The sequence below is a fragment of the Phoenix dactylifera genome, chromosome 13, assembly GCF_051530095.1.
Source record: "Phoenix dactylifera cultivar Ajwa chromosome 13, Ajwa_hap1_PhDact_Kaust_v1.1, whole genome shotgun sequence".
Classification (NCBI taxonomy): Eukaryota; Viridiplantae; Streptophyta; class Magnoliopsida; order Arecales; family Arecaceae; genus Phoenix; species Phoenix dactylifera.
Genome location: NC_143202.1, coordinates 27,963,829 through 27,986,063, shown reverse-complemented (window position 1 = coordinate 27,986,063; position 22,235 = coordinate 27,963,829). Strand labels below are relative to the sequence as shown.

General features: G+C 38.7%; 1 protein-coding gene across 4 annotated transcripts; it reads left to right on the top strand.

The window, feature by feature from the left end:
* Positions 1-1,290: 1,290 nt before the first annotated feature.
* On the top strand, positions 1,291-22,043 carry LOC103703081 (Sodium Bile acid symporter family). Of its 4 annotated transcripts, none has more exons than XM_026802980.3 (15): positions 1,294-1,605; positions 2,837-2,942; positions 4,702-4,809; positions 4,896-4,963; positions 8,378-8,456; positions 8,601-8,659; positions 8,731-8,799; positions 9,671-9,784; positions 10,525-10,546; positions 16,890-16,957; positions 18,541-18,626; positions 20,110-20,239; positions 21,280-21,381; positions 21,466-21,566; positions 21,657-22,043. In XM_026802980.3, the coding sequence occupies exons 1-14, from the start codon at positions 1,402-1,404 to the stop codon at positions 21,538-21,540; spliced, it is 1,290 nt and encodes a 429-aa protein (XP_026658781.1). In that variant the 5' UTR covers positions 1,294-1,401; the 3' UTR covers positions 21,541-21,566; positions 21,657-22,043. The 4 variants fall into 4 exon arrangements, 3 of the variants coding, with proteins under 3 accessions (XP_026658781.1, XP_008784003.1, XP_008784001.1); XM_008785779.6 differs by having other exon boundaries at positions 1,296-1,605; positions 21,672-22,043; XR_603396.6 differs by lacking the exon at positions 20,110-20,239 and having other exon boundaries at positions 1,291-1,605; positions 21,672-22,043.
* Positions 22,044-22,235: the final 192 nt, after the last annotated feature.

Here is a 22,235-nt window from a genome sequence, read left to right as displayed (position 1 = left end):
ACGCCTATGGAACGGTGGTATGACTCATTGCCTACAATATTGCAACCAACCAGCGTAAGTTCTCAGCTTAAATCAGAGCATGCTTCTAAGGAACTCCATAGAAGCAAACTGCAGGCAGAAACAGCATGGCCGCCCCCACCGAGATTGGCAGAGAAGCCGATGAAGAGCAGCGCCAAAAGAGTACTGGATTCAACGAGGAAGAGGACAAGCGTCGCCATGATGAGGATGATGAATTTTTCGAGCTCGACGTGGAGGTGCTGAAGAGCATCCCCATGCTCACCTACTACGAGCACCATGCCACCACCAGAGAAGCCCTCCTAGCGAACTGCCTTCTCCCCGTCAAATACATATGCGAGGCTGTTCCCACAGATAGGAGCCCAAGCATTCGCCTTCCTCTCCCCCAAGAGAGCCAGCCGCAGAGAATCCCCCCCTCGGTTCCCACAAAGAGATGTTGGAATGAAGGACGATTCGCGCGCATGTTTGAATGAAGAAAAGAAATTTGTACTAAAAAACATAAGTATTGGCCACTTACAGAATCTTCCTTTTTGAGGGAGTCATCCACATAGATTAATTATGGTGCTTTGTCACGGAAAAGGCCTCAAAAACAACTCATGCGGCCATTATCTGTCCCCAAATGACCTCAAAAATAAGCTGTCAGGGAAATAAAGGTCTCTGCTCAGCAGTATCCATCTACTGTTTTTTGGAGGGAAAGAAAGAACTGTCTAGAGTGCTCCGAAATTTATTTTTTTTGATTTTTTTTAGATATGTTTGTACTAAAATTGCATAAATCATCCGTTTTAGCTAAAAAAAAGTCATGAAACATATATATGGTGCACTTTCATTATTTCTTTTCTTGAACAAATTTTGGGCTATGAATATGAGTTGGACTCAGATTTAGGTTAAAAGTCCGGCCCGAGCTCGGCATGGCCTAAATTTTGTATAATACTGTGTATGCATACCATAATTCATAGCCCAAACTATTTGGCCTCATTGTTTTTATAGCTGAATGAATTCCACTTCCATGCACCAACTCCTTATTAAAACAACCATAAAGGCATAAGCTCATGAGCCTATCAATTCCCCTTCAAATATTTAATCTTTGTAAGTATTCTATATTTGTATTTTTCAAACTGAAAAATAAAAGGCTCAAGAAGCTTTGGTCCGGGCCGAAAACCAAAGCCCGAGCAGCGAGTTCGGAGCTTGCAAGTGGGCCGGAAGAAAGGCCGGGCTCTGGCCTTGGCCTCATTAACCAGCCCGTGAACATGGACCACGCAAATCCCCATTCCATTCCAAAATTATCCTCACCGTGCAAAACTGCAAATATGTACCTCTTCAGTCTCCAGGCTCCGCTGCTCTGGGTGTGGACGGAGTTCGTTGTCTTCCCACCGGTCGGAGGGCATCATGGCGGTGGGATCCCTTCAAACCCTAGCATTCAGGCCTCCATCGGCCGCAAGAAATAGCGTTTCCGGGCGACGAATAGCGTCTTTTCCGGCAAATCTTTTCAGTTTCTCACGCGAGTTTCTCATTGCGATCGCTCCTCCGTCGCTCTTCGCCAAATCTCGCCCGGTTGCACGATGTCCGCGGGCAATTGGAGGTTCCGGGAAGGTTTGCTTATCTTTCTTCTCTCTCCCAAATACTTCCGGTCTTGGAGGTTTTCTATGGTAGAAACCATCTGATCTGCATCTTTTGTTTGTTATCTTGAAAACTTGCGACGTCTATTCGTTAGTTTACTTGATGCTGTTGTTGTTTATCTCGGAGAATATTAAATCCTCTAATCCATATACTTCATGTGTTTTCTTGAAAATTATGGCTTATACTCGTCGATCTTTCTAACTTCTTCCCTGTAAAAGATATAATCCTTAGTTCTTGATCTTGTTGTGTGGACCATCAATTGTACTGGTATGGTGCGAAATAGCAAATAAATTACAGCGCAAAAAATAACACAACCGCCACAAGAATTTATTAGGCCTACGTCTACCTGTGGCGAGAGGAGAAAATACACTATATCAAAAGGAAAAAAAAATGTGGAAGAGGATTAGAAGGAGAAGAAAGATCCGATGCAATGCTTACACCTCTCTCCCAGAACACGGTGGCAGCTCCCTAGTGAATAGGTTTTCTTTTTTGGTTAAAAAGGAAAACCTTGGTCTAAGATGTGGAGACGTGGCCCACATCCAGTTCACGCCACACGCTCAACAGATCTCCTATATGATCTTTAAATTAAATAGATACAATAAGTAGCACAGCATTGTATGCTTCATTTTAATACCATAAACTTCTTAAATATGACCTGTTAAAGCCTGGAACTTGCCAGATTCTGATGCATTTTTTCACCATTCACTGATCACAAGTTCCATATGTGGTCATGCGCATGCCTTTTTGATTTAAATTTTATGGTGGTCACAACTATAAATATCCTGTTAAGTATGGGGCCAAGGTTTGAAACTATCTGTGTAGTTTGCAGCCCTGAAATTCTTGGCAGTTGAAAGTAGAACTGAAGGTTGTTTGTCTTAAGCCTATGCATGCACATCTATGTTTCGTGGTATGGAATCAAGAAGGTTTGATATCATGGTACCATGCCACTTTTGGACATTATGGAGTTTAAACATCAATAGGTAGATAATGTTTCCATAACCTAAGGGATTAAATGCTTATGCACACACACACACACCCCAACAAGCACGCACACGCACATGTGCACACGTGCACACACATATATATACATATGTGCGTATACATATTTGTGTCTGCCTATACATCTGCATGTTTAGAGGGTTAAATATCTCTGGAGGAGAATTCATTTAAGGCTTAAGGAAAAAATTTCTGCAACTTGTTTCAGGTATATGGTGATGGAAATTATCAGAGTAAGGATTCAAATACTCGAAAGGTCTTTTCTTGGACACAGCCATTGTTGGACTTTGTAGGAACCAACTTCCTTCCTTTAGGTAAATAAATTCATCTGCTTCACAGTTTGAGTTTCTTACTGCTATTAGAGCTTCTAACTATGTTTGTCACAGCCACCAGTTAACTTGCATTTTATCTGATTGGTACTGTTGATGATTTTTTCCGGTGAACTTTTAGATTACTTGTGAAAGGCTCTGTTATTTATCATGAAAAAATTGCTGTATCTCCAATTACATGCATATTTACTGCTTCTATAAGCTGTAAAATTTTAGTTAGTACTTTGTACCTGGTAATGAACTTTAGGTTACTGTAGTTTCAACTCGAATTGAGGATGACCTGTGTTAAAGTTGAACTTGTTTATAGGTTTGGCTGCAAAGAAGCATGTAAAAAATCTGAAAAAACAATGACAGAGTGAAAAAATGGATTTTAGCTAAGTTAGGTGATGAAGGCATTGTGATAGCTTGTTGGACTAAATTTGATGATTTTTTTGGAAATCATTGATTATGAATTCTACCTGAGAAATGCCTAGAAGAACCAGTATTAGTGAAGCTGCAAGTTTATCTGCATTCCATTATGCTTCTTGAAGTAGATATAGCTTCATAAAGGATGCAATAACTGAGGCATTAAGGATGCCTGAATTACCTATGGAATTTTCAAAGTCAAAAGGTCTATTTTGGTTAACCAACTTACGTAGTTAGGCCTTAAAAGTGGGGAAATGACATAATGACAGATTGACATTGTCAGGCAATTTATCAAGGAGGGTTTTCAAGCAAAGGTTTGAAAAATGAATATAATCTTCATTATACAATTTGATCGTGTAGAGATGATCTATGTGGACGTTTTTTCGTGCTTAAGCAATTGATAGAAAAAAATGACAGTTTATTATCTTGGAGAAAATATATGATCAAGTTCTGGAAGATATAATCTGGTGTGCATTAAGGAAGAAAGGCCTACTTAAACTGTAACTGAAGTTGTCAAGAACATGCTAATAAGAGTGTAGGAAGCATAAGAAGTAGCACTAGCTAGAGAAGAGAGTTTCTAGTTAATGTTATAATAGATTTGCCTAAGGGTTGATCATGTGCAAATGATATTATAGTAACTGATGAGAAGTGAAGATGGTGAATTTTAAATTGAAATTATTGATGACTTTTGATGATGAGGCTTAAATATCAATATTAAGAAAAGGTAGATGGGAAAAAATTGCACAAAAAATTGAGACTCCTTTTTATAGATGAAAAATGAAACGCTCGTACTCCAAATAATATGAGCATGTGCAGGTATATTGTTTTCACTTTATGCATATGTAATGCTTTATTTTGCTCACATGTGCCCATCCATTTGTTGGTGGAAGTGAGTGTTGGTGTGCATCTGTGACAATGATGTGCTCATCTCAATTATAGAAGTTACTAAATTTCATTGATTATAATCTCCTTCCTCTTAGGAGGGTAGTGGGAACGCTCCTCTTAGGTCACATATGCGTATACAAATATGAATGCCCACGTATGTGTATGATTAAGCATTTACCTTTGTATATGTTATAGGCTTTCTTCAAATGTACCATTTTCTTGGTTTCTGGGATTTTACTAACTTATTTCAACAATAAATGCCTCCTGCCCAGGAGGAATATACTCTAGCTTGTACTGTCAAGGGTTTCATTTCCTTGCTTAAGTAATCTTTTGGGATTTTATATTATATCATAACACTCTTTTCTTAGCGTTATAGGCTGATGATGGTGTAAGAAGCCAACTATCGTCCAAAGCATCTTGTCTAATCCCTTTTCCTTTCTCCTTTTGTGTCAAGCTCTTGTCAGTGGAATCACTCTAGGACTCATAAATCCAACTCTTGGCTGTCTTGCTCACAAATATTCTTTGTCAAGATTTAGTGCCTGTGGGATCTTCTTTATCTCAGGTGAGGTCTAAAATGCCTGCATTAGCTAAGTGTTTTCCAAGACTGGACATGTCTTATGATTTTGGAATGTCTTCTTGATGATATAGGGCTCATGTTGCACAGTGGGGAACTCGGTGCAGCTATAGAAGCTTGGCCTGCAGGACTTTTTGGGCTAGTATGATCTCAGTTTTCCTGTGTCTTATAAGAGCCTAAGATTTCTACTGTGTATGTATGTAATAGGTGGTATAGTGTACTCTTGATTTTCTTGTGGTTTGATGCCTGAGTTATGGATTGTTCCGTTTAATCTGCATGTTTTGGTCTTCGTCTATGTTACTTGCTGCAACAACTATAAAGTGTTAAGTTGTACTGGTTCTTACATCCTTAATCTTATTCTGTTAATATGTATCATCCTAACATATACTAGAGTTATACCTGCATAAATAGATGGGATTCTTTTGCAACATTTGACAGGTTACAACAAGTTTAGAGAAGAATACATATGATTCTCCCTCAACCTCAAACTCTTTGAAAATCAAATTCCTCCTTTCAAGGCATGATATTAAGATCTCTTTCAAGTTTGGAATGCACAAGCTAATAGTTAATGATTAGTAGGCCACAAGGAATGCATTTTGCTTTATATTTATTTTCTCTATTGAATAATCAACATTATCAAGAAATGAAAGGAAAGGTTAAAGTGGTCAACACTATGACTATGATGTGTATCCTAATTACCAGCTATTTATCTAGTAACAGTGACTCTTTTGCTTTGGAGGCTACTAGGAAATCTTAAGCCATTATGTGGTTTTTTACCCTTTTGCTTCCAGAGGGTAACTATGCAAGGTTTCCCTTGCCTTAGCATCTAGATGAGGGGGAAGGAGGCAGTAAAGTTTTCAAAATTATATATATTCATACATATATGAATGTCCTATATCTATGTGATGTGGGCATATACATGCATACATCTCACTTATATAAATATCTAATGCAAACAAGTTTCTATAGGGATTAGACCTTTAAGAATGAGTTTCCACATTTTGTGTGGAATGAGTCTCCAATAAACATCCATATAGCTTATCAAGTATGAAAGCCATAATGAGTTCCATACCACCATAATTGTTTTTTAATCTATAATTCATGGATGCATATTAGAATTAACATATTAACCAATAGATGTTTTTCTACTCTTTTGAGATGTATTGCATTGGCTCTGCAAGCATAACTCGTGCGCCCTTTATTCATCATTTCTAAAATGCCCAAAATTTGACCTCCTTAGGTCTGTGAACTTGAATTTATTATATTGTTTTCTTAGAATATGAAATCTTAGAGGTCTTTAAAGAAGAATTTTAGCATAGCATTATGTGTGCATTGACTCATAAGTATATGGGAGGTGGTAAATCGTAAAGGACTAATTTTGGCTGTGTATAACACCTCTATCTAATATTTCTATTCAGCATGTCAAAAAAAAAGAATATTGGACTGCAATCACATTTTTATTTGCCTATAGAAGGATGAAGTTTGTGCAATGGTAAGGTTGCTCCAGTGTGATGTAGAGGTCACAAGTCTAAAACATGGGAACAACCTCTCCGCACATGGAGGCAAGGCTGTTTACATCTGACCCTTCCAGACTTGGCAATAGCTGGAGCCTTGTGCACTGGGCTGCCCTTTTTTTTGTAGAAGAATAAAGTGATCGGCAAATGTTGGAATTGTATTATGACCTATTAATTCTTTTATTAAAACAAAATAAAAAGAAATTAATTAATGCTCTCAGCTTTGTGTTGGAAGCAGAAAATGAGTATTTGGCAAAATTGATTGCTGAAAGGAGGCAAATTGTTCTAGGCATGATGAGAGTACCAATGTAACCTTGTACCAAGTGGAGTTTGAAAATCTTGAATCAGGTCTTGAAGTATTTTTAACTAGTTCCAGTGCTAATCATGATCCTGACTGGATCAATCTTTGCCCAACCTTCCATCTGAAGGTCCTACTGCGCTTTTAGTGTGGAATTTATGTTGGGGGACTGCTTGTATATCATGAGGTATTTTTTTCAAAACAAATCCTCTTTAATCTTTCTTCATCTATGCCGGACTTGTAAATAGGAATATGCGAATTGGTATGGAAATGCTATAAATGCTGTTTTTCCCTTTTAAACACATTGCCGGAAAATCTTGGTATCTTATTTCAATAGGCTTTGAGGCTTTATAGCTAGATTTTTTTTAAAAAAGTCTATTACGAGTCATTGAGGCAACATTTGGTTGTAGAGTAAGTTAGCCTGGAATAAATGAGTTGACTTACTCCTAAGCTACTTTACTCTTGGTTAAATGGAAAAAGTAACTCTACCAACCTTTTAAAATATCCACTTTGCCCTTGGAATAAAATGGCTACTTTAGCATCTAGGAGGTTAAAGTGGAATCAATGGGTTAAAGGGGTCTTATTTCACTTTTGCCCCTGTTAGCCCCAAATATGTGCAGCCTAAATATTGAATCTGTACTGCTAGCTCTTTACATTAGTCATCATGCCAAGTTGTTTCAGTTTTACTTTGACTTGAATATCAGCTGTTCTATTCTTAGCACTGGCAATAGGGCCACATAGTGCCAGTTGGCATTGATGTATTTTAATCCTTGCATGAGCATGTGGAAATTGTTTGCTTATGGAAGTAGATTCAATATGTAGATCGTGTAGTTTGGTTATGACTTTTAAAACAGGGGAAATCTGCCTTAATATAAGCACGTAACTATATTATGACAGCTAAGTCTTTCTCTATCAAAATGGGGTTAAGTGTGGTCCATAAGTCAAGAAACGGCTCACTAGCATATTGAGAAAGAATTACAATGAGGTACAAATAATGCATGTGACCCTCTTAAATTATTTAGATGATTTCTTTTCTTAGAGATTTATTTAGCTACTCCGTGCCTCATATAACACTTGACCATGGATTCAAATGCCAAGCAGCATGATACATACCCTGCCAATATGCCTTGGCACATGGTACATACCAGCTGCATGCCAGTTCTTGCTGGCATGCTGCTGGACCAACGCATGGCGCACTTTACAGTACTATGCCAATACCACACTGGCATGCTATTGGCAAGTGATGCTTTGACCTTGCATTTGGCCCCATATGTGCTCTTTGTTACTGAACGAGAATTGCTTACTCAAAGATGCAATGGAAGGTCTCCATGGTAGTGTATTCTATATGAAAATGGCTAAGAGTTGTTATTTCTGTTTTTTCATATGTTGAATATGATCTTCAAACGTTGAATATAAAATCTCTTCCTATTTCTCATCTCTCATGTAAGAAGAGGAAGGAGGTGTGTGTGTGTGTGGTTGGGGGGGGGGGGGGGGGGGGGGAGGAGGGGGGGGGGGGGAGGAGAGAAGCCATCTACCCCACTTTAATTTCCTTCTTATTTGGCTTGTATGCACTACAGATATGGTTGTTTCTTCTGTGCTTGTATTGTATATTTCAACTGCCCAGTGGATGTGTATATATTTGCCGATCCCTCTTTCTTCATAGTATTTTCTGTACTCTTTTTTTCTTATTGCCACGAGTTGCAATCTTTGATTTTGCAATGCTTTATTCTTTTTGTCCTTGTAGGGTTCAATTCTGTTGTTTACTCCTTTTTTCTCAAGGCTTATCTTACAAATTCAGTTGATGCCTCATGAATTTGTCACTGGTATGTGGACATTTTTGATAAATAACTTTTTCCTTTTTTTAGTTATTTTTGTTGAGGTTGTATTTTCTTCACATTATCTTCTTTGTCATTGACTTTATATTGTTGTTTCTTCAAAAGTCTTGACTTCATAAATTTACTCTATAGGGTTAGCAATTTTTTGCTGCATGCCGACAACCTTGTCAAGTGGAGTTACATTGACACGGGTAAGCTAATATATTGTATTTCCAGGGCTAGCAATTTCTTTGACTGAGATACACTTTTGCACCTAATGCAGCTTGCTGGGGGGAATGCTGCTCTTGCTCTTGCAATGACTGTGATATCTAATTTGTTAGGCATTATGATTGTAAGTTAAGCTTTTGTTTCTAAGATGCAAATCAATTATTACATTATGGTGCCAGGTGATTAGAGCCATGAAGCAAGTGTTTTATTCCATTAAAATTTTAATTATTTTCCTTTGGACATGCTTTGGGTGAGAGACTGGCCTGTGAGGGTCTACCCATGAACCAATTCTAATCACCCGGATGCACTAATGCAGCATGTAAGGAAAAAATAAAGCAGCAAAGAATTGGCTTTGAAATCAGCTAGAAGTGATATGATATGCATTTTACAGATCTGCATGTAATTTGCAGCACTGATATGGTTTACCTTAGTAAATGAGGAAAAAATGAGCACTTTCCATTAACCTAGATATTTTTAATGAGCTCTTTTCTACTTTTTAATTATTTACATGAAGTTGTCCATTTTTGGATACTTTATTCACATTCAATAATATCACTTCTTTCTATAATAGAAGTCTTCATGAGATTTCTTCTTTTTTTTTTTTTGTTTGCACTTTCAGAAGGATCACGAATAATCTTTTGTTTGGTGTCTGATGATTGATTCTGATAACAGGGGTTGATGTTTCTTCATAGGAAAGGAGTTGATGCTTGAAATTATTGTCTTTGAGAAGCAACTGTTTCATTTTTATGATGGTCATAAACTTGTTAGCTGTTTCTGGATTACCTTATGTTAAGAGTATGTATTGTTTGTTGACTAGTAAAACAAGAGCCACCTAAGGTCACTTGGCTCAGCATTTCCAATTATCTGATCTTAACTAATTACAACTGCATGAGATTTTTGGCAGTATTTTGAACCGCATTGATCTTTGCATTTAGAGATCGATGGTTCATGCCAATGTACTGTTGGGCTCATCTTGAAATTATATTGTGTTGTAGGTGCCATTTTCTATCTCTAGGTACATAGGAGCAGGAGCTGGGGTGTCTGTCCCTACTTTGCAATTATTTAAAAGCCTTATTACTAATCTTGTGGTCCCACTCATTCTCGGAAAGGTATTCTTAATCAGCCTTGCATTATTGAAAGAATACTTTTGTTTATTTTCTAATGCAAAGATTATAGAAGATGCTGATTGTCATAATGTATTAGTAAGTTATTTATATGATTTATTGTTCACTTGAAACTTGAAAGGTAAAGTTTTGTGTTATGTTATATAAACCTGCTTTTCAATTTGTGTACAACAAATTCTGCAGTGACAAATCCTCTTTTAACAAAATTTGTTGCTTAAATCTTTTCTGGCAATGCAGCATATGTTGTTTACTTATTACCTTAAATCAATTCAACATAGTTTTATTCAAGGTTTGCCATCTCGGTACTAGACCATGTACCGGTGCCACGCTAGCACAATGTCGGTACGGTACGGTACAGAGTTTTTTTGGCCCGGATACTAGTACCGAACCGGTACGGTATGGTATGCTCCGTACTGCCCAGTTCAGACCTGTACGACATACCATGGTTTTATCTATAGCATATGGAAATCATTCAACATTCCTTTTATATGCTGATGCTTTGTAGGTACCATATTACTTAAGCATGCCTAAGCCAACAGTTTTCTATTATTTTATGTTTAGTTACTGGTTCTAGACTCGATGGTATGCCGAATGGTACCATATCACTGCCATTTTTTCCAGAAATACTCTGCAATCTTCATCACTTGAATTGATCATAATACTACATTACTAGTCCAAAAAGAAACGAACAAAAGAGAAACTTATTCATGCTTTCCTGTTTGCAGGTCATTCGGGATTCTTCAGAACGTAAGTACTGCTCATTGTTATCAATTATATATTATTGAAAATAATATAAATACAGTAGGAAAATTGAATAAGCTTATTGCCTTTGCTGATTTATGAGGGTGAGACTTGGCACAATAGTAAGGTTGCTCCATTTTGACTTGGAGGTCATTGGTTTGAAACACGGAAATAGCCTCTCCGCACTCGATGGGAAGGCTGCATACATCTGATCATCCAAACCTTGCAATAGTGGGAGCCTAGTGGACTGGGCTGCATTTTTTAGTTTTGCTGATTTACGTTGGAGTATGTATTTAGTGCACACAATATGCAACTAGCATGCCTTGCCAACTAATAATAATCAGTTCATGCTAACTAATTATTGTCATATGAATTTGTATGGGTTGTTTATAAACCTGATTGCAGGCATACTGGTCAAGAACATTGACAAGACTAACAAAAACTGTGACAACATCAGCTAACCTGAGCAAGGCATAGGGATCCTATATGTTTGATGTTCTAAGATTCATTATTTTGATAACAGACAAGTTTTGACCTTTCTCATCATTTGTTCTTAGCAAGGTTAAATGTTCAGTATGGTCAAGCCATTTTAAAATCCTTAATACTATACTCAGATTTTCTCAGGTCTTGCAAGTCTCTTTTTCAGCTCCTCTATGAAGTATTCATGCCTCTCCTATGTAGGGTCATCTCTGATTCTTGCATGCCCATATTACCTTTGTTGGTTTCTCCTACCATAAATTCCTTTTTCTTTACACAGATCTAGTCAAAGAACTCAAGTCTTAATTCAACCTTAATATAATATCCATTTGAAATAGAGCAAATGAAATTTAAAAATGAGCAATTTATTATTCTTATTTATATCCAACTTAGCTGCATATTTTAGAACAAATAATAGTCACAACCCACACCACCACTGGCAAGCTGCAAGTCTTGGCTTTTTGGAACATCTGAATACCTCCTTAATTAGTGTAAATAGGATTATTGAGGGTCATTCTCCTCAAGCATTACTGTCACGCCTCGAACCCGCTACTCGGGTTGAGCCACGTGACACGGCCGCACATTTCCTAGGGCAGGGCCCTAAAGAATATGCTAGGCAGGAAAATACATCACAACCTCAACATCCATGAACAAAATAATCTCATTTCATAATAAATAACAAACTTGCACAAAATTTTCAAGTTTATTCATCTTACCAGAAACAACAATGCTCTATCTATTCATCCCTTCTACTATGATCTCAAACATAGCTAAGTACTACGCAACCTGCAATATTGAAAAAAATGAATGGAATGATATGAGCTTTTCCAGCCCAGTAAGAATCCCAAACCGCTACACCATCAATAATAGAAAAATAATTAAATGAACAATACTAGGTAAAATGGATACCATATCAATACTCGAAAATCTCATACAATTAACATTCACATAAGCCCTCATTATCATCTTATCAAAGAAACATATATATATATATCTCAAATTTAATTAATTGCTCAACAACAATTTCTATGCCATATCATCCGCTTCTCATTAACTTGATTTTTAGGCTTCATATCAGTTATCTTTCCAGCTTTGGACTAACCAAGATCATGATCCAGTCCAAGACTGACAAAATTTCATATGTAAGCCCATGGATGCTATCACATGCATAAGCTCGTGGAGTCTATTCCATGCGTAAGCCCATGGGATCCTTGCCTCTATCACAATCCAACACTGCTGCCATCCATTCCACATCTCAACTTCTCACACAATCCAACACTGCTCAACTATTCCCCTATCTTGCAAATCATTCTCCAATATTGCCACCACACTGCTGCATGCATGAATGTGCTGCCTAGCATGGCATCATGTTCGCTGCATGCTGCCACCCACGCACCCATGTCATGCGACCCATGAGCCTGAGTCCCACAACCCGACTGACTGGAATGTGTGCCCCGCTTCTTCAGCTGCCGGATTGCTTGAGCAATGAGCCGCTTGTTACTGAACCTAGTCATCCCTATGCACACTTTCCTTGCATCATCACGCCACCACGGCGCAAATAACTCGTAGAACGCCGACACAAATTACACTCCACTGGAGTTCTCGATGAGCTTTGCCAACTCTTCGACCTCTGTTGCATTCTGAATGATCCCAAGGCCATCTCAGCCACTAGACAGCGGTGCTTGCGATGGCAACAAGCCCTTCCAATGCGTAGTTCATTGGCACACCTAGGCCGAGCTTGTATGCAATCGCGCCGAGCAATTCATGGTATGATCTAACAAATCGGCCTGGTCGAAAATACTTTACGGGGCCCTAAAGAATATGCTAGGCTTGAAAATACTTTACAACCTCATCATCCATGAACAAAATGATCTCATTTCATAATAAATAACAAACTTGTACAAAATTTTCAGATTTATCCATTCTACCGGAAACAAGGATGCTTTATCTATTCATCCCTTCTATTGGTGATCTTAAACATAGCCAAGTACTATGCAACCTGCAACACTGAAAAAAGATGCAAGAAAGGATATGAGTTTTTCAGCCCAGTAAGAATTCCGAACTACTACACCATCAATAATAGAAAAATAATTAAATGAACAATACCAGGTAAAATGGATACCATATCAATACTCGGAAAGCTCATCCAATTAACATGCACATAATCCCTCATTATCATCTTATCAAAGAAGCATATATATATATATATATTTATCAAATTTAATCAATTGTTCAACAATAATTTTTATGTCATATTATGTGTTTCTCATTAACTTGATTTTCAGATTTCATATCAATTATCTTTTCGGCTTTGGACTAACCAAGATTATGACCCAGTCCAAGATTGACAAAATTCCATGCGTAAGCCCGTGGATGCTATCCTATGCATAAGCCCATGGAGGCTATTCCACGCATAAGCTCGTGAAAGCTACCCCACGCATAAGCCCGCGGAAGCTGTCCCATGTATAAGATTGTGGAGGCTATCCCGTGACGAGGTTAGTCCAAACTATATCTTGTCTATCTGATTTACAAGTTACACTTGTCAAATCAATATTCACTTACACAATACATTTGTCTCAATTTCAAAGTATCTTCTTCACATATTCATGTTTTCAATATCTGATACATATACTACCATGCTAGTATATTTGTACTAAAAATCATATAAAATATATCATCACATGTCATATCTATTTTATCAATGTAAATCACATGACGCAAATCTAGCAGTGCACATAATGGTAACCAAGTATAGGGATCCTTACCTCTATCACAATCCAACGCTGCTGCCATCCAATCCACACCTCAACTTCTCACACAATCTACACCTCGTTTAGAACTTGCGATGTCAAGAATCTTGCTCAACCGTTCCCTTGTCTGGCAAATTATTCCCCAGTATTGCCACCACATTGTTGCATGCATGAATGTGCTGACCGACATGACATGATGTTCGCCGCATGCTGCCACCTACGCACCCATGTCACACGACCCATGAACCCGAGTCCCATAAGCCGGTCGACCAGAATGTGCGCCCTACATCCTGAGCTGCCGGATTGCCCGAGCAATGAACCCCTTGTTACTGAACCTGGTCATCCCTATGCACACCTCCCTTGCATCATCACGCCACCACGACAATAACAACCCGTTGAACGCCGGCATAAAGTACATTTCATCAGAGTTCTCGATGAGCTTTGTCAACTCTTCGACCTCCGCTGCATTCTAAATGATCACAAGGCCATCTCTCAGCCACCGGACAGCGGCTCCTGTGATGGCAATAGACCCATGATTCCCAGTAGTAAGTCGTCGGCATATCGCGCGTAACAAATCCTTATTAATAAGTCATGGGTTTTTAAGGAAAGTTGAGCCCCGAGTGAGAATCCATTATTTATGCCATTATTTGCTAGGTTTGAAGGGATATCAAGTTCAGAAAATCTTGATCTAAAACCATCACTGCCCTTGGCTGGTCTAGGGCCCTCCAATTTTGCCATATCCCCTTTTGATTTGAGACCAAGATCCAGTTGGAATTCCACCCATCTATTTCATTTATTTTGGTGCAATTGTGGCATGGAAAAATTTGGAGTTCACCCCTACCATAGAATTCGGCCTTCGGGGTCAACCCAGCGGTTTTTGGGATATCTCATTTGATCTAAGCAAGCTGCTTCCCTCGTCTCTCTGTTAGGTAAGTAGGGGGTCAAGATTCTCCACCTCTTATTACCATGTTTATTTAAGGGAAAAGCAAGTTTCTTAAGAGTTATTTTCTTAATAAAGTTGCTCCGATCATCTCCGACTTAAGTCCGACTTTTTATCGGATGACTTTTATCATTTTATGATCTCTGAACGTGTACTGACCGAAGAAAAGGAACTGGCAGTGATAGTTTGCTGCCAATTGGCCAGAAAAATCACTATACTACGACCCATTGCGTAGTTAGTTGGCGCACCCGGGCCGAACTTGTATGCAATCGTGCCAAGCAATCCATGATGTGATCTAATGAATTAACCCGGGTCTACATCAGAAGATTATTGGCACTGGCACCACTATCGACCCGAAGCAAGAATGACCATCTTTGCTTTCTACTCCACCATTCTCCATAGCATTCTTGTACATAGATCCGAGCAGATCATTCACCTGAAAGCATATGCTTTCTAGCATGGCCTAACTGGCCTGACTGGAACCCTTGCTCATGAAAGCCACAGGATCTATCCACCGGCCTCTTGATCTTTGGGTCGCTAGCGATCCCGGGGATCTGGACCTTCTCTGGTGCATCCCCCTGACGATAGGGGCAACAGGGGTGGTGGCGCAGGGTTGCTCCTGCTCCTGTCCTGGATGGTGGAGATGGCTTCATCGCGGGTGAGGGGCACCCGACGGCGTCGTCACCGGCGGTAATGCGGGTGAGGACGGCAACGACGCCGTAATGCTTGTCGATGAGGTGGAGGGCGCCGGGGATCTTGATCTCGGTAACGAAACCGGGGGAAGAAAACAAGGATTTTCCTGCGATGCCCTAGGGGAAATGTGAAGGGGTTGGTGGTTGGATCTCCGGCATGATTGGAGAGGTGGAAGTTCTTCTCCACCTCTTTTGCGATCAGTCGACCCTGATCGCTGGTTAATGGGCCTGGCCTCTTCAAGCCGGCCCATTAGCCCAGGTGTTTGGATTCCCATTAACCCAAGAGTTTGGGCTCTTACAATTACTATGTCTAAAGAAGCATTGAGGAAGCACATTCACTATCAAAGGAATCTAGCAGTCATGATACCATGCTCTGTCCGGTTAATATCTGTACCTATATTCCATACCTTTCATCATATAGGTCTTTTCTAAATCAACTTTAGGATAAGAATAATTCTGCTATTGTCAGTTATTAAATAGACATTCATAGCCCATCAAGATTGGTCCTCGCCCTTAAGTTACAGCAGATTTATTTATGGAGTAAAATGTGGTGAAGGGGACCTTCATGTTTTTCTGCTAGCACATATAACAGTATGAAATCCGGACTTCTAAAGTAAATGTTAAAATCTGAATGTAGGTCTGGGTATTTAACCTTACAGGCATTACCTCATCTATAAATGGGGTTTGCTTAATGGCTCAGGGTGCGATCATTCAGTGTTTGAGACATTTAGTCATTGGCAATGGATTCTCAGCTAGTGCCTAGTGTGTTACTTAGGTTTACAAATTCTAGAAAAGCCAAACATCCATTCTTAATTAAAAGCTATAAAATTAGCTTTAAGTTTTGAGATACAAACAATAAAATCCTACTTTCCTAAGGACTGTTAGAATAGCATACAACTTGTGCATCTTACCTAGATACCAGGATGGTGCTCGACAACAAGAACAATGAATTCATCTAACATAGTTATCTCTATAAAATGATTCTCTTTGTTAGATATCATATCTTTCCACATAAGTTGGTTTTTTCAATCAGGTTTCTTTTGTCTGGTATTTATGGTCTTGCTGAGGTAGGAGTTGGTTTATTGTCACAAAGTAAGCTGAAAGTTGGAGAACTCATTAAGCTCACTGTCATGCTTGTTCCTGGTTTTCCACTGCCTGTTTCAGCACCGTTGACTATATTTTCCATAAGTAGGCAAAGTGAATCAAATTAATTTCACAAATGAAGGCAGAAATGTATCTTGTGTTCCTGATATATCATATGTCCTGTGTTTAGCTCGCTTATGTGAAAGTATCAGATACTTTCATTTACATGGAAATTGTTTTGCAACCTGGGATTTATGATAAAATAAAAATTCATTTAACAATAAGCGGCATGAGCCTCCATAAGATATATGTCCTTCTATTCTGCGAGTAATTACTTGCTTAGATGGGCAACTTCAGTGTCGACAAAATACATGAGAATATGAAATCTTCTTGTTTTTGTATTGCAGGTATGGCAGAATATGTTGATCGAAATCTTCGTTCTTTCGCAATGATTAGTGCAGTACTTCTTAGCCTAGTATGTCTTAATCCTTTTCAGAATCGAACTTGTTCAGTAGTTGTAAATCTTGCTGTAACACATTCAATGGAAGGTAAATAGGAGTTGTGAACTTGTTTTGGCTTGTTTGGATGCTGAATAAACAGCAGATACAAGTTTCCGGGTTATTTCGTGCTCATATTATGATTTTTCTTCATTATGAGGCTTTTATCTGTTGTAGATTTGTACTATGATCCCTTCTATTTCTGGGCTGGAAATCATTGTTAATTATGCCTCTCTTGATACATGACCTCCATTGATGTAGCTCAATCCGATAGTGCACCAACAAGAGAAAAAACAATACTCAAGGAAGATGTATATTCCATCTTCTGCTTGGACTTAATTTCTTTAACAAGACAATTCTGAACATGATTACAATTAAAAATATAGGGCAACTAACAATGATTATTGTGGTGCATTTGCTGGCAAGGCAATAATTGTTATCATCATTGCACAAAAGAAGGATCTCTCAAACAAAGGAATCGATCTAAAGTAAGGGCTTTCCTCTCAATACTGTGCCTCATAAGTGGTCTTGCTGTGAAAGAGTCAAGGAAGCAAATTCTAGTGCAAACTTTTAAGTGGTCCCCACCAAAACAGGTAAAAATTGTTTATAAACTGGGAGCAGTCTAAGAATTTCTGACAGAATGATTTGGTGGCAAGAGTCCTGAAATTTAGTATTCTCCTCCTTTACACAAGCTTTTCTTGCAGCTAGTTGATTTATCAGCTATGGTTTCTATGCCCAAAATTCTTGGTTGTCAACTGGCATAGAAGTTCTAGTGAATAGTTTGCATGATCTGCACTTTGTGGTAGTAACAATTGATGAGATGAGAACATCTGTGGAATGTGGATTATGAAGTTAAGCTCGAGAGGATTAAGATTTAAAATTAACAATAAAATTCAAATGCAACTATAATTAAGAACTAGTGGAAACAAGGCTATGTCAAATTTTATGGTCAAAAGATACCTTAGGTCAGCTTAAACTACTAAATCTATATTTACTGTCAGATACGAGCAAAGCGCTGGAAGCGGAGATGCAATTTTGAGAACCTGAGTAATTGCCTCATGCTAGTTAGACAAACATGTTTATTACAATGTCTATGAGGAGGAATATTAGTTGTCAATGAAATATTGATGCAAGATGAGCATTGAACTGATAAGCATGCTGAGGATGAGAAACTGATTAAAATACTTTTTCATTTATAAAAGAATTAGATGAGGCACCATCAGGTAGAGGAAGTCTTGGGTAAAGAAGGAAGCAGATGAGGAGTGAACACCAAGGCAGATTAGGTTGGCTAAAATAAGAAGGGACTAGAGTATTTCTCTGATACACTGGATGTAGCCTGTGAACTTTGTCAACTCCCAATATTATTTTTTTTAATATCATAGAAGTCATGTCATGCTACTTGCATGTACACATTTGTATTCTGTTACTTGTAACTACATGTTTACAAGAGTACCAAGACACATGCTCTCGCACATTAGTTTTCTTGCTTCCCCCCCCCCCCCCCTCTCTTCCCTCTTTTTTCTTCTCTCTTACCTAGATCAATTTGTTTATTGTATTCCAGGTGCCATGGATGCAAGTGAGCAGATCAAGATCTCTACTTTTGACGGTGAAGCCAGCAATGTTTGCTATCGCCATTGGTATGGGAACGTATGTGCTTCACCAACCTATCCCTCTTGTAGAGTTCTTTATTTCCATGCCTTGCAGCTTTATATGGGTGTATTTGATTAACAGTCTGTTCTATCTCTGTTACATAACCCAGTAGTTAAGCCACTGCACCTTGACCTGCCAAATGTAAGGGCATCTGTAGCATTAGCGATGGCAGTGAATTTGCTTTATATAGTATATTTTTCGCTCCTGTGAGATATAATTTATTATATCAAAAAAGGTATGCACGCTTTAAGCTTGGAAACCTTCTGTTTCTAGTATAAAGATGGTAGCTCGTGCAGGAGATGCTATATTCTTTTGCTGATGAAATGAAAGTACTGTTTGTGTGGGCTGGATGGGTGAGATCGAAGCAGAGGATTCATTCTCTAATTTTTTTAATGGCTAGAGGGAGAACACGTAAAGGATGTGTTCAGGAGCTTGAACATAGCTGATGACTAGGTTGCCCTTTTTTGGTTTTATATACTTTTGGTTTCTCCTTTTTCTTCTTTTCCCCCCCTTTTTCTTCGTGGTTAGGTGGTTGGAGGGGTTCAGTTGGGTTTTGGGGTTTTTTTCTTCTTTTTTTTTGGGCGGGGTTTTGGTTGGGGGGGGGGGGGGATTCAGTAAATGGCTTCAATGGGAGTATCAAATACATGGAGGCAAGGCAAATGCTATTCTTTTGTATGTTTGGTGTCTTTTTTTGTCTTTGCACAGGGGGGTGGGGGTGTAGGTGGTGTTGGGGTGGATACCTGGAGATATGGAGTACCAAATACATGGAGGCAAGGGATACCTGGAGGGGTGGTTGGTGTTAGGGTGGATACCTGGAGAGGTTACCGGTGCTATTTTTCCCCAAAAAATAGCAATTAGATGTTGTGGCCCAGGTCTTGTGTTGCACCATACATATCATTGTTTCTTGTCTGATGGGCAGAAATGAAACACATTTGTTGGGTACAAAAATTACCAAGTGGCTAAGTCAGTACCATTATTGCTTTTCCAAGGAGCTGTAAATGATCTTCCATCTTACATAAAATGTTCTCACATTTTTCTGGTATCCATGCTTCTGTTTAAATTTCTAGCTTTGCTTCTCTTGTTTTTTTTGTGGTTGTGATTGGCTAATTTACTTTCCGTTGACTTGGGCTGTTGAGCACAAATAAATCCATAAACTACTGTTATTTTTCTTTTTCCCGTAGATGATAGGGGAAGAAACGTTTTTATGGTACCCAGGAAAGGATTCTGCCATAGACATGTTTGGTGTCATGTGTGGCTGAAATTGAAGTACATTGGGTGATGTCTAATATCAGATACATGACATTCACATAGCACTTTCCAAGTTGCCTACTTTTAGAATTTGCTGCACTTCACTTTGGCAACTTTTTCAGCTTTCGACAAATGCACAGCTTTCACTTTGTTGCATTTGAATGAAGAGGGCAAGCTGATGTAACCTCAGTGGGATCAACTGTCAACAGTATATTCTTTTCATTTGTTACAGACTACTACATCTCATTTTATTGGCATTCAACACCCTAACAGTGAGTAGCCTGTCACTAGTCTCTGGAGGTAGCAAATCAGTTTTTGCAAAGAAAGACAATGCCCGTGCTGTAATAGTAGTTGCCAGCCAGGTCAGTATGCATCGTGGTTTTGACTTATGAATAATCACTATTTCAATGTTGTTACAGTTTCTGGGCATAATATCATGTCATAAGCATATGTTACAGCATGTAACATATACACCCGCCATTATAACTGCTTAGTGTAATGATGACTATGGCTATTTATAGTAAAAAAAGGTGTCCTAGTATACGAGGCTTTCATCACCGTGGGGTCTAGGGAGGGTCAGATGGTCGCAGCCTTAAATGTATGGAGAAGTTTTTTCTATATTTCGAACATGTGACAGGTCAAAATGGAGCAATCTTACCATTGCGCTAAGGCCTGCCCTCAATAGCTATTTATAATAGTAACTCTAAAATATTTAGATGTTCTTTAAGTGTATGGTGATATTAATATGGAAAGTGATAGCTCTCTAAAATCACTTTTATGAGTTACTAATTTGTAATTATTTATGTGAATTTTTCCTAACCAAATAATGATCCTTTATAATGTTATAGCATCCTGAAACTGTTTGGGACCGTGTCTCTTGTATTGCACTTAACAATGTTATTAAAATTGGGTATCTATTGATGCTTTAACATCTTTAGGCCTCTGATGAAAATAGTGACAAGTAAGGAAAAATTCAGTTTTATAGAAATTGCTGTCTCCAAGAATGACTAAATTTCTAATTTTTGAACCAAAAGCTGGTGTAGTGTGACGGGTCATAAGATCCTGTTTGACTGGTCAAAGATTTATGGCCTGTTAAGTCCAGTTAATATCAACTGCTTGCATGGGCATACTTATGTGATGATCTTTCCCCAAATATGCTGGTATTTTAAATTTTAGATTGGCATCTGTGGTTTAGTGGTTCTTACCGGCTTAGTTGCCTTTTTAATTAGAGCTTTCACAGAGAATGCCTGTTGTGCTTTTTATGGATTGCTCTATATGAAAAGGTCTCGGCCTCGTATAGTTTCCTTGGATTTCCTTATAATTTCTATTAAGTTCATGTTTAGGAATTGAAAAAAATTATTTAGTCTAACTGGCATGTCCATTCATTCGTGTAATCTTGTAGAAAACACTACCTGTACTGGTCGCTGTTGTTGAGCAGCTTGGCAGAGCATTTGGTGAACCTGGATTATTAGTCCTACCATGTGTTGCTTCCCACATCAACCAGGTGGATTGTGCATGAATTGATTTTCTTCTAGAAGTTATATCTGTTTTTCTGGTGCTATAAATTGCCATGGAAACAATGCTGCAGATACTCATTGACTCCTTTATGGTAAACTTGTGGCTTTGGAAGGATCGACTTTCTGCTAATACCAAAGAAGCTTAGATTGTGAAACAACCCACTTTCATATGGTAAAATGAAAGAGATCCTTTTAGTGACTTGGTGCCTTTGATATTGCGCCGCTAATTGCTTAATGATTGTAGATTATAATGTAACTACAGCTAGCTTTCTCGCAGAATTCCCTGCTGGGTGGGTGATGCTTGAGCAGTACTCTTCATCAGATTCTGCAACTATCCAGAGCCCAGTAATCATGCTGGTTGGCCCCTGCTTGAGGACGAACTTAGATGCAACTAGGATCAGCTTATTGTGTCGGGGAGCCCCAGTTGTATTCTATTTATACCTGCAACTGCAGAAAGATATTAATTTTGCTTTGAGGCGTCAGGTGCAGTCATCTGGAGTGAAAAATGCGTTTCCCAAGGAACTTGAGAAATACAGCTACCAGTTTCCATATTATCTGTATAACTCACCCTGGTCTCTGCCTCCCAGGCATGATGATCAGCAGAATCTTTGTGCTGCGAGAGATACAAATAGATCGGTCCTTGGGTTAATCCTTTTGAACTTTGTATGGATATTCGCACCGAGGGGAATAGGGATGAAATTCTGTGGGCGACATCCTGGGCCCCAGCAGCCAGGCGTGCTTGGGGCGGTGAGTCTATTAGTTCATTGTAGGTGGTCGCAGCATTGCTTGGGATGGCGAATCCATTCTCGGTATTCTGTTCGATCATTACATACAGCATCAG

Coding starts and splice junctions, on each gene's coding strand:
- LOC103703081 (XM_026802980.3), top strand. CDS start 1,402: ATGGCGGTGGGATCCCTTCAAACCCTAGCATTCAGGCCTCCATCGGCC. Junction 1,606..2,836: donor CAATTGGAGGTTCCGGGAAG/GTTTGCTTATCT, acceptor AACTTGTTTCAG/GTATATGGTGATGGAAATTA. Junction 4,964..8,377: donor CTGCAGGACTTTTTGGGCTA/GTATGATCTCAG, acceptor TTGTCCTTGTAG/GGTTCAATTCTGTTGTTTAC.